Here is a 12,122-nt window from a genome sequence, read left to right as displayed (position 1 = left end):
TTGACATGCCTGCTGTAGATCCTTGTGTTTGGATATGAACAGGGATGATACATGCCTTCCTTTTATTTCTTCTGCATGTAACGATTTTGTACTTTAAACCATTAATCTTGCAAAAATATATTTTCTAATTCAAACTTTTTACAAGGTTTTTTAAATCTTTCTTGTGATGCCTGTGTGAAAGTCATGCTTATGTTTTAAGACAACATATGTACCAGTGTAACCTGACAAAATTTGATGGAGAAGTACATTCGGTTGCTTGTGTGATCCATGTGAGGTCCAGAAGCATTCTGGGAAACAAAGGTCATGCTGAATGTTTTGTCTTCCATTGTGGCAGGTTCCTATTGAATTGGTTTTTTAATTGAAAGCATTTAAAACATTTATGCTCAGGTACCCATAACATCTCAAGCAAAAATTATATAATATTCTCATCCAGAGCATTCTGATGAGTCATGTGTTATGTTGCAAAATATTTTGAAACTCAGATTCCTTTGTACTTTCCAACCAATAAGATTGTAAGAATCCTTCTGACACAGATTTCCAAAAAGGCCAAAATAATTGGAAAGTCTTTTGGAATGTTGTAGATATTTCATAATTAAACAATTCTTTCAAAGGTTCTGTCATCCCAAAACATGGCCAGATACAAGCTTTCTTTATCACCATGCATATCGGAGAAAATATGCAAAGTAGATCATATGGATAGACTTAACAGCCTGCAAAAAAAATGTATCATTCCTGCATTTTAAAGCATTTAATCACTGCCTTTGAGCTAATCAATGACATAGTTATTTTAAATCTCACATACCAGATAAAGAGCTAGATAAAAGGCAGTTTTTCAATGGTGAAAGGAATGATTTCCCAAAAATAGTTATTTAATGTAAAAGTTAATTTTGTGGCTCTTATTTTATACTTTTCATGCATCAAAATATGTCATACTTTGTTTCAGAAAGTTGCAATTAAAGGAAGCTGTGCCGAAACAAAACGCTGAACTAACTAAGATTAACTGAAGCCAAATCCAGCAGGGCTATTCTTATGCAGTTAAGGAATTAAAATATATATATTTAGAAACAAAATCCTGCCATAAGACAATTGGCCCATCTGTCCCAGTAACTATATTGGTTGTGGTACAATCATACTAGCTTTAATTCAGACAGATCTGCTCCAAGAGGCCAAGGGTGAAGGCAAGTGTTTGGAAGTGCAGAGTAAACAAGTAGTCCTTGACTTAAAACCATCCATTTAGTGACCATTCGAAATTACAATGACCCTGAAAAAAGTGGCTTATGACCATCTTTCAACCTTAACAACCATTGCAGTATCCCCTCGGTCACATGATCAAAATTCAAGTGCTTGACAACTGGCATGCATTTAGGACAATTGCACTGTCCCAGGGTCATGTGATCACCGTTTGTAACCTTCTCAGCCAGCTTCTGGCAAGCAAAGACAATGGGGGAATCCGGATTTGCTTAACCACTGCATGATTCACTTAACAACTGCAGTAGTTTGTTTAACAACTGTGGCAAAAAGGTCAAAAACAGGGGGCGAAACCCACTTGACATTGCTAAGCTACCTTGCTTAGCAATGGAAATTTGGGGCTGAATTGTTGTTGTAGGTCAAGGACCACATGTATGTAATAAGCCAAAGGATTAACATTGAGAACAGGAAGAAGAGGCGTTACCATGAGCCAGTCACATAAAAGAAATCTGGGTCTGGAGAAGAAATAGAATTAGGGAAAGCATTTCAGACTTGATCCTCCGTAGTTCTTAGGATGATAAAAGGATTCAGACTTGCTAGATTCTCTTACCATAATCTGATAATAAAAGTAGCATTAGCTTTCACGTCTTTGGTTTCCAAGTTTGGGTTATCTCGCAGGGCTGATCGTATATGCTCTGCCTAAGTCTATTAGCTTAATCACTGGTAGGATTTCATTGAAATATATAGCACTGAGCTCATTGGGGAAAGGCCGAAATACAATAAAATAAATAAATAAACTCACCTATAAGCTTCTGATTGAAGTTGGGTGTGCTTTTTTTAAAAAAAATTAAAACGTGTGCCTATGTTTTACTTGGTGAAGCTATACATATTTGTGTCACCGATATTCTACAGTATTTATTTTCCCTTCATATTCGAGTTTTCTCCTTGTAAATCACATGAATGGACATGACCATATAAAGCGGTCCTATTTACTGCAGTAGAATAGAAACACAGGTATGGTGAGAGAGAAAATACCAAGATACAAATGTCGATATGCATGCGCACTGCAGCCTTGGGACTTGTACTGGAGCAAAATCAGAGGGCAGCTTACACATTAATTACCACTACTGTGTTTCTCCAAAAGTAAGACCTACCCTGAAAATAAGTCCTAGCTTGATTTTGGGGGTGGGCCTGATATAAGCCCTACCCCAAAAATAAGCCCTAGTTTTGGGGCAAGGCACACACCTACAAATCAAGCTGGGGTGGGGGTATAGAGCTGCCCCAGGCGCCCCTCTCCTCACCGGCCCACTTCTTCTATAGCCAGGCCAGCATTTCTCAGTCAGAGGCCTTTCTGGAAGGCCAGTGCAGCTGAGAACCAAGCTCTGGATTCAATCCATAGCTTGGTTCTGCAAGACCTCTGCAGCTGAGAACCGAGAAACCAAGCTCGGTACTCGGCTGCATAGGCCTTCCGGAATGGCCTGATTGCAAAATGCAGACCGGAATGCAGCTGCTTCTTCAGCCACAGAAAAAGTGGACCGGCTGGGCGGAGCTGTCAGTGCTGGAGGTGAGTATAAAAGACATCCGCTGAAAATAAGGCTTGGTACCTCTTTTGGAGGCAAAAAAGAAAAAAAAAGAAAAAAGGACCTGGTCTTATTTTCAGGAAAACATGGTACATGTAGGCTGCAGAAATCTAGATAACCAGAAGATGGCAACAGAGGGAGTTTTCTACAATATTTGCTGGCATCTAGTGTACAGTAGCCTTACCAAAAAAATAAGTATAGAAGTGCAGCCTAAGAAATTGCTTGTTATATGAGCTTGTAATTCCCTTTTTAATGTATAGAAATTTTATTTTTAGTCCTTCTAAGGCAGGGGTGTCAAACTGCCAGCCGGTGGGCCGGACGTGTCACAAGGAAACTGCGCCCACCCCATTGCCGGCAATGGGGAAAAAGTTCCAATATGTTGCGTGACGTCACGTGACATCGCAAGCTTGACATGTCTGTTCTAAGGAACCCTAATCATATCTGACAACAAAGAGTTGCCAAAGTTGCAGCCCTTTGTACAACATAACAGTTCTCCAAGTTTACTGCTCCTGAATCTCCAGCTGTTCTATATGGAATGACTCCTTGGAATGTATTTTCTACTGTGATCTTAACCACATGTCCTATTTGAATGATGAATGTAATTGTCCTGCTTTTATTTTGTGTCTTTGTTTCATCGAACATAAAGCCACAGGAACACCATTCCTTTTTTTAACATTATGAAACAAGCTGTTAAAAATAAAATACATCATACTGTCTTTAAGGCTGTAAAACAAACCCAGGCGTAAGTCCACATTCATCAAATGGTATGATATAAATTAGATTAGGGAAGCATGGGTGCAGTTTTCCCTGTAAAACAAGTGCACATCCATGCATCATGCATCTTCATTACTTTTGGTCTCCTGAGACAAAGACAGCAGCTTGACACATCTAAAAGTGCAGGCATGGTCCTGAGTCACAGCTTCATTTTCTCTTGCCTAGACAGTCAACAAACTTTAATTCCCTCTGCTGTATGTGGCACCCACGTTCATGACTGACGACCTACACCTTATGGACTAAGAGGTTCCTTGGAGATTAAAAATAAAGGCATTGAGTATAATGGTTGATTGTTTTCTAGACAAACTTTTGGTTGGGGCTCTGCTTGCTCACATTATTTGGATCTATTCAGAGGAGTTTGTCAACCTCCGTGCTACTAATCCAATAGCAGTCAACGTATGTCCAATGGTAGTAGGTTATTCCTCATGAAATTTTCAGCATGTTGGCCTTGGAAGTTGTTGGTACAATTGGAATAAGTATACTGCTCAAAAAAATAAAGGGAACACAAGATAAGACATCCTACTATTAAATACGGTACATTGTGTTGTTTAAGTGTTCCCTTTATTTTTTTTGAGCAGTATATTTGCTTCTAGCTTCCAGCAACTTCAAAAGAGTGAATGAGTGAGTGAGTGAGTGAGTGAGAGAGAGAGAGAGAGAGAGAGTGAGAGTGAGATCCTTAAATGTTGGCTTATTGTTTATTTATTAAATTTATTTTAGTAGCACAAAGTAGTTGACAGCCCAGCAACATTTGGAAAGGCAGATGTCATGTTGTGCACCCCAAGAGATGTAATATTTCCTACTGCTGAAATCACAGAAAATTGATGTCACTTTTTGAGCCATCAAAATGGAAAGAGTCATGACCATCACTTAATCTGAATCCATCTGAAGATCTTGGGTGCTGTGTCAGTAGGAAGCACCCACCCTCTGGTTATTAAGGCAAGCACTGAACCAATCGGACCCTTTTGTAATAAATAAACGTATGGAAAATATATTGCTTCCCAGGTATAAATGTGAGTTTCTTTCCTCACAGTGATAAAAGGTGTTGTTGTTGTATAAATTCATTGTCAGGCCAGCTGCTTCCAATCCTACTCTTGACCAAATAAAGCAGATTTCTTGGAATATGAGCATAATGAGCTAGATCATGGGTAGGCAACCTCGGCTCTTTTATGACTCATGGACTTCAACTCCCAGAATTCTGGGAGTTGAAGTCCATGAGTCATAAAAGAGCCAAGGTTGCCTACCCCTGAGCTAGATGAAAGGGGCACCTTCTGGTGGGCCCTTCATGGACTTTAGCACAACTGGAAACCAGGAAATATGAGGCTGCTAGCAAGACCAGCATTTCACATGTAAATTTGAGATAGGCTTAGCCAAATCTTGGAAGAGGCATAGCCAGAAGTCTTTTAAGTTTGGAATGCCATCATCTCAAAGAGGTTCTCCTTCACTCAGATAACCAAACCATTTCTTTGGCCTTAAAATCCTCTCTTCTTTTAAGCCAGACTGTTAACACTTTCTTTCTTTCTTGTCAGCAAGCATCAAGTCAAAAATAGTCCTCTTTTGTGTTGCCTTGGAAATTATCACCCACTAGAGAGCTAAAAATGTCTTCTAAGCACTTAACAAAAAGGAACTCTGGAATTGTCCTCTAACAATTCTGTGAATTCTCTAGACTAGTAATAAAAATTGAATCGTGCAGAAGACGTTTAGCATTTAGCAAGTATAGATGGCTGCAATTATACTCTTATTTTCTGTGGGCATACCAGTCCAGCCTAAAACTATAGGTCGGAGGTCCCCAACCCCTGGGCTACAGCCCACTACTGTGTTTGAAACAGGCGGCGGGAGAGATGGGCAAGCGCATGCGCATGACGTTCTACTCTCATGAGTGATGGGCAAGCGTGCACTTGTGCAGAGCTCCACTTGCACGAGGGAGGGCACTTGTGCTCGTGCACAAATTCCATTTGTGCAAATGGAGCTTCACGCGCAAGCAGCCTCCGCTCAAATGAGTGGAGCTTCACCTGCAAGTGCCTGCCGCTCATGCGAGTGGAACTTCTTGCACAAGCACCCTTCCCTTGTGCATGAAGCTCCATTCGCACAAGTGGAAAGCACGCGAGCACCACTCGCACAAATGGAGCTGTGCACACACGCACGCCTGCAACAAATTCGTCCTCTCACTCCCCACGCCAGGCCAGGCTACCAAGCCAGAAAGGCTGGGGACCACTGCTACAGATGACAAAACTTGACTTACCACAGTTCATTTAGTCACCATTCAGCAGAACTGGAAAAAAAATGACTAAGGGTCATTTTTCACATTTGTGACCATTGCAGCATCTCCATGGTCACATGATCCAAATTCAGATGCTTGGCAGCTGACTCGTATTTATGATGGTTGCAGTATCCCAGGGTCATGTGATCACTTTTTGCGATCTTCTGACAAGCAAAATCATTGGGAAGACCAGATTCATTTAAAAACCACGTTATTGTTAACAGCTGCAATGATTCACTTCACAACTGTGGCAAGAAAAATTGTAAGATGGGGCAAAACTCACTTAGCAACTGTCTCGCTTAGCCACAGAAATTTTGGGTTCAATTGTAATCATAAGTCAAGGACTACCTGTAATTGTAGCTTTGTGAAGTTGAGGACTGCCTGTAATGAGATTTTGTGTCTTTTGGAATTAGGAGTTTAGGTCTTCCTGTAGCTGTTGTCTGCAAGATATCATCTCCTTTATGCTCACAATGGATCTCACTGGGTGAGGCTCTACATGACTTTGTTGTAGCTGCTGGCCTTCTTCATCTTGATTGGCTCATATGGCTTCTCTGCTCCTTCTCTTGAAGGAGACTCTTGATCACTCTGTGGGTTGCTTGTGCTGCCCACAGACTGCTTAGCTCATAACTAGGCTAGCATAAGCTATCATGACCAAAAGAGAAAGAAATACAGGTATAAGTAACCCAGCCTTAATCCTTAAGAATAAATAAATACATTTGCATATAAAATTTGGGACAAAGAATAACAAAAAAACACCAAACACCACACCCCAAACTATGGATAAACAAAATGTTTACGCATGTACAAACTCTGGATATGTAAAATGAGGTATCACGAGACTACAGATGACAAAGGCTGCCTTTATTAAAGTTAGATTCTATTCTTCAAAAGTAAAGGTGCCCTCAGATCAAATTTGATTTCTGGTGACTTCATAGGGATGTCTGAATCATTTTTCTTTATACCCTTATGTAAGAGATGACCAGGCTGAATTTGAGGGCAGGGTAAAGTGCCTCATCAGTTTGGAGTCTCTATGCCCCATAAGAGACATAAGTCCACCTCGCCCCCCCACCCCACCCCTTGAAGTCTGTTGACTCTTCTCTGGTACCAAGTTGCCTTGACCATTAATAGTTCAGATTCGTGTAAATAGGTAGTATGAAATAAACTTGTAGTCCTGTATTTTTGAACATCCTGGTCCCTGACTTCTTACACCTGATACATATGGAAGTAGTTTGATTTTATCCTCTTCTAGGATATTGTGATAGTGCACATTTTTTCTCACTTTTGTCCTACTGTCCTGATGTTCTCCTTTGATCCCTCAAACAGGTACTAACTGGTCTGAACAAACACAAGTTTTGCCAGCTACAGCCACTTATCTTAAGAATTTAAATTACACCAATTGCATGTGTGCCAGAGATGGATGTTAGCTATCATTAGTATATTTTCCTCTGTGTCTGCAGTGGTAATATTCCAATTAATTTCCATGTGAATATGTGTGGTATCAGATGGGTCACAAACACTGTAGATTTGGCATATGACATCAGTGTATTTAAAGAAACAATTGGGTTAGGCTACTAAAAATTGCTAGGAACATTTACGGGTGAAAAGTTATAAGAAGAGCCTTTGAGACAGATATTGTGTTTTTGCTTTGAAAATATTAATGTTCTTAATTTATGGCTATGCTGTATAGCTTCTTTAATATGCATAGCCTCCAAGCTTATGCATACTTACCAGGATGAAAAGTAAATTTTTCATGCCTGTAGCCTTCCATCAGATATTCAAGGAATTTCCCTGCAAGCAACATTTCTGGGTTATTCTCAAGTTACAACACTTATATAATATGTAGAGGTATTCTTTTTTTCCTTCTGCCCTATTAGCAAAAATTAAAAAGTTAAGCTTTGCATGCATCTGCATACCTGGAAACAACATGATTTTAAGTAAACAAACTTGGGGCAGATCACAGTTGCGTCTAATCATACCTCATTGATAAAATGTGTAAATTACTAGGCACTCTAAAGTTTTAAACCAAACAAGACTTTGCCTATGTACTGATTCCTATTTTTAAAAAATAAAGGAACAGAGGGGAAAGGCAGGAATGGGAGTGGGGAAACTAATGAATTGCAAAGAGAGAGAGGATTTTGCGTTAAAGAGAAGTAGCAAAAGAGGGAGAACGGGGAAAACAGATATTAAGAGAGATTTTTGAGTAAGAAACCCAAATCAACGAACTGAACTGGATAAGTGTTAAGGAACTAGGAGTCCTAACCAGAAGATCAGTTTAAGCAGAGGTTTATTTATTTATTTATTTATTTTATTACATTTATATACCGCCCTTTCCCGGAGGACTCAGGGCGGTTTACAGGGTAATTAAAAACCAAAAATACAAAAGTTAAAAAACCAAGTTTAAAAAAAGATTAAATTTATCCCTGTATAAATAAAGCCCCAATTAAAATAAATTAATCCTCAGCCTGGGCCAGAGAGCTCGAAGAGCCAGGTCTTCAGGCCCCGGCGGAATGAACGGAGGTCGGGGGCAGTCCTCAGCTCCACTGGCAGCTGGTTCCAAAGGGCAGGCGCCCCCACTGAGAAGGCCCTATCCCTGGGTGTTACCCGCCGGCAATCTCTTACTGGCGGCACTCCCTGTGGGAGCGCACTGGACGAAGGGAACTTGATGCCGGCAGCTTGTTGGTGGTGTCTTTTCAAAGACCTCAGTCCCTCCGGAATAATGTTTTAAGACACTTGCTGCTAGCAACGGCACCACAGCTGAAACTGGAAAGAGTCAGGTCTTCCAGAAATCAGAGCCAGGCACGAGAAGGCATTCAGAGAGAAACGAAAAAGCAGAGGCAGAGACAGGGAGAAAAGAGAATAAAAAAAAACCAACGTGTATACTGGCAGTCAAAGGTGGGGAAATGTACAGAGGAAATGTTTAGCCCCCCAAAAGGAGAAGGAGGCAAGTCTGGCAGTAAAACTGAGGACTGAAAGGAAACCAGTACAATTAGTGGCATAGGGGAGTGGCAAGTATATTGAAAATGGAAAGCAATGCGTTGGAGAGAATGGCCTGGGGTTTTCTATTTGTTTTTAGTCTTCCACTCAGCCTTGACTTCTGGTAATTACACCGACAAGTCCATCTGGGCAGCATTTTTTGAGGAGGTTTGTTAATGCCTTTTCCCCAGGACTGAAAGAGAGTGAGTGGCCACAGACCATCCAGTTGCTTTCTGTACTTAAGACAGGATCAGAATCCAGGTTCCCCGCTCAGATTCCAGGACCTTAACTACTAGATCAAAGTGGTAATGTGGAAAAGTCCAGTACTTCATGGTATAAGTCTGGAAAGCTCTTTGCCGGAAGCAATTTTTGTATTGGAGATCAACCGGTTGGAGATTTTTGTAAAACGATTACCAAGGTTCTTGAAATGCTTCATTAAAGGAATTGCAAAGACTTTTTAGTTCTATCGTAAGATAACAGGCTTGCAAAAAATGTTGTCAGGTTTTGTGAAGAATTTGTTTTCTCTTTCGTAGATCAAGTCACGGCAGTCTCTTCTTTGTTTCGCTACTGGATTACAGATATCCTTTCTGGAAAGAAGGACAGGAAATGAGCCGAATGAGAATGTCCATCAGTACAGAATTAAGATCTAAAACTCTGATTTGAATCTGAGAAAAAAATTTTTGGGGGGTGGGGGAAGTCCTTGAATAAAATGAACTCCACCCCACTTTGTTTTTCTTCCAAGAGATTTAGAGTGGCAGCATTACAAGCCAGCAAGTTCCAGCATTGATTTAAGATGTTGGCTGCAACGTGGATCGCAAGAGCTGTGACTTGAACTAGAGAAGTCTGTTGTTCTTTTTTTCCACTTAATTCACTTTGAACAAAGCTCAGAAACTCTTTTGATTGATCGCTCCACGGGCAAGCTGAAGAAACTTCGTAGGCCAATTTACAGGCAGCAGAGAGAAACACACTGTCTGGTATGCAAAGACAGGAAAACTTGAGAAGATTGGCCTTCCTTATCATATATATCTCTGTTGTTGTTTTATTTAAAATACTCACTGTAGGAGCAGAATAAAAGGTGAATCTTTTTCCCTGTATTCTTAATTTGAGTTGATTTGACATGGGATGATAAAATGTATGGATGTCATTTTCAGATAGAGCAGAGTCAGTTTTTGGCAGACTTTCTCAAAAATATGTAAATATTGGGGGTATTCTAGACGAGCGTGTCCATTAGTTCCTCTTAGAACTGCAGCCTTCACTGAATGGCTCAAATTATTGGCAGAGGTGTTTATAATGGTTTTCAAGAGAGAAATCTAGCACTTGCACGCTTCCCCTGCCAAAATGTGCTTGTTGTATAAATTTTAAAAGATACCAGAGAGAGAAGTGTCCCTAAGGGACATCAAAATAATTTATGCAAAGAAACTATGCAGAATAAATATTATTTCTTAAAACTCCATTTGTAAGCATGTACTCCAAAGCTAGCTTCCTTGTGCTTCTGCCTTTGCATTCTATAGAGAAGAAAATCTGCTCCTGAGTACAGGGTGAGTTTATTAATTTCTGATCAAAATATGACCACACACCTATTTTTAACATTTAATAAATCCCATACAAGCATGCCTTCCTTCCATTTGGCCTGCTGGTGCAGCAAAAATGGGAGAATGCTGCCGTTCTCCCAAAGTTGCTGAGTCTCAGACCCCCTAAGAAGCATAGGTAATGCTTATTTCAGCAGTTTCTGAAGGACCACAGAGGAACGCGAACCTTGACAAATATATCTGGCTATATACTAATTAATTCCACTATCCTCAGAAATACCCAGCTCTCTCCTTAATACTCTAAATACAGTGGCTTCTGTAAGTTGTATATTTTTATTACGCATCCACAGTGCTTTTTTTTGTAAAAGAAAAAGGTGCCGGAACTCACACATGTCATACAACCTGCCTTGCCTATCCTACAAGGTTCCATCCAAAAAAGGTGCCGGAACTCCGTTCTGAGCGTTCTATGAAAAAAAAAGCCCTGGGCATCCATATTAAGCCTGCAAGGTCTATACATTTGTCCTGTTTCTTCTGCATCTTCAATATAACTTTGCTTGCTATGATCAGCTTCTCTTTTTTTTTTAAGAGTGCAGTTCATTCTCTGAAACTGTTTTGGTAATACAGGTAGTCCTCAACTTACAACCATGCATTTAGTGACTATTCAGAGTTACGACAAAACTGGAAAAAGTGGCTTATGACCACACTTAACAACCGTTGCAGGATCCACGTGATCAAAATTCAGACACTTGACAGTTGCCAGTGTCCCAGGGCTACGTGATCATCTTTTGCAACCTTCTGACAAGCGAAGTCAGTGGGGAAGCCAGTTTCAGTTAACAACTCTTTTAGTAGCTTAACCACTGCAGTGATTCACTTGACGACTGTGGCAATAAAGGTTGTAAAAGGGCTAAGCTCACTTAACACGTATCTCGCTTAGCAACAGAAATTTTGCAGTTGTCTTATTCAGACACTGACACATGCAAAGGTTCAGGTAACAGATTATGACAGTCTGAATATTATATTTCCACCCAACGAATTTTGAAAATGAGTTGATGGTGAACAGAAAAACAGAGTATTTACATGCTGTGTCTTTCATGGGACTGAGCTCCTAGTGCAGGGGTCGGCAACCTCGGCTCTTTTATGACTCGTGGACTTCAACTCCCAGAATTCCTGAGCCAGCTGTGCTGGCTCAGGAATTCTGGGAGTTGAAGTCCACGAGTCATAAAAGAGCCGAGGTTGCCAACCCCTGTCCCAGTGGATCTGGTGAAGTGTAGGGCAAGGTCACTACCCACAGCCAACTGGAGTAGGGGGTTGAAGAACTCACACTTCTGTGCCATAGAAGCAGCTAGATCTATAGGAGGGCAAATGGATATGAACTTCAGTAACCTGAAGTCAAAGCACAGGGAGACCGTAAAAGGTATCTTGTGATCAAGGCAACAAGATCCCACATGCCAAACAAGATTAGGAGCAGATCTGCACACAGCACAATGATTCGTGGAACTTTTCAGTTGTAAAAAAAAAATCTCAACAAGGTTTTTGCCAGCAAGGTTGGGATACAGAATTAGCTAGTTTTACAAGGTCTATTGTTTTAAAGATAGCATAAAGAAAATTTATAGATTTATCTGCACAAGCAACCCACAGAAGTACTTCTTCCAGCATACATTTTCTGGCTTCATCACCAACAGGCCTTACAAGAAAAAAAAAAGGGGGGGGGACGGAATCATTAAAAGCATTGCATGTATGTCAGGAACGTGTTTAGACCCATGTAACCCAACAGCCCAAAACCACCTAGAAGGTAATGTGATAGTCTCAGGGTGGAAACAT

At 40.6% G+C, this 12,122-nt stretch overlaps 1 protein-coding gene across 4 annotated transcripts in view; it reads left to right on the top strand.

Moving 5' to 3' along the window:
• The window catches only part of ERICH1 (glutamate rich 1), a 92,476-nt gene extending 82,619 nt beyond the window's left edge, over positions 1–9,857 (top strand). For 2 of the 4 annotated variants that reach the window (XM_083348167.1, XM_083348166.1), the window contains one exon: positions 9,306–9,857. In XM_083348167.1, coding sequence (XP_083204293.1) covers positions 9,306–9,382 — 77 coding nt within the window. In that variant the 3' untranslated portion in view covers positions 9,383–9,857. Of the gene's footprint in view, positions 1–4,259; positions 4,473–9,305 lie in introns of those variants that run through there. The other 2 variants (XM_083348165.1, XM_083348168.1) reach the window with 2 other exon arrangements.
• Positions 9,858–12,122: the final 2,265 nt, after the last annotated feature.

The sequence above is a fragment of the Vipera ursinii genome (assembly GCF_947247035.1).
Source record: "Vipera ursinii genome assembly, chromosome: 1".
Lineage (NCBI taxonomy): Eukaryota > Metazoa > Chordata > Lepidosauria > Squamata > Viperidae > Vipera > Vipera ursinii.
This window is presented reverse-complemented; position numbering and strand designations above follow the sequence as displayed.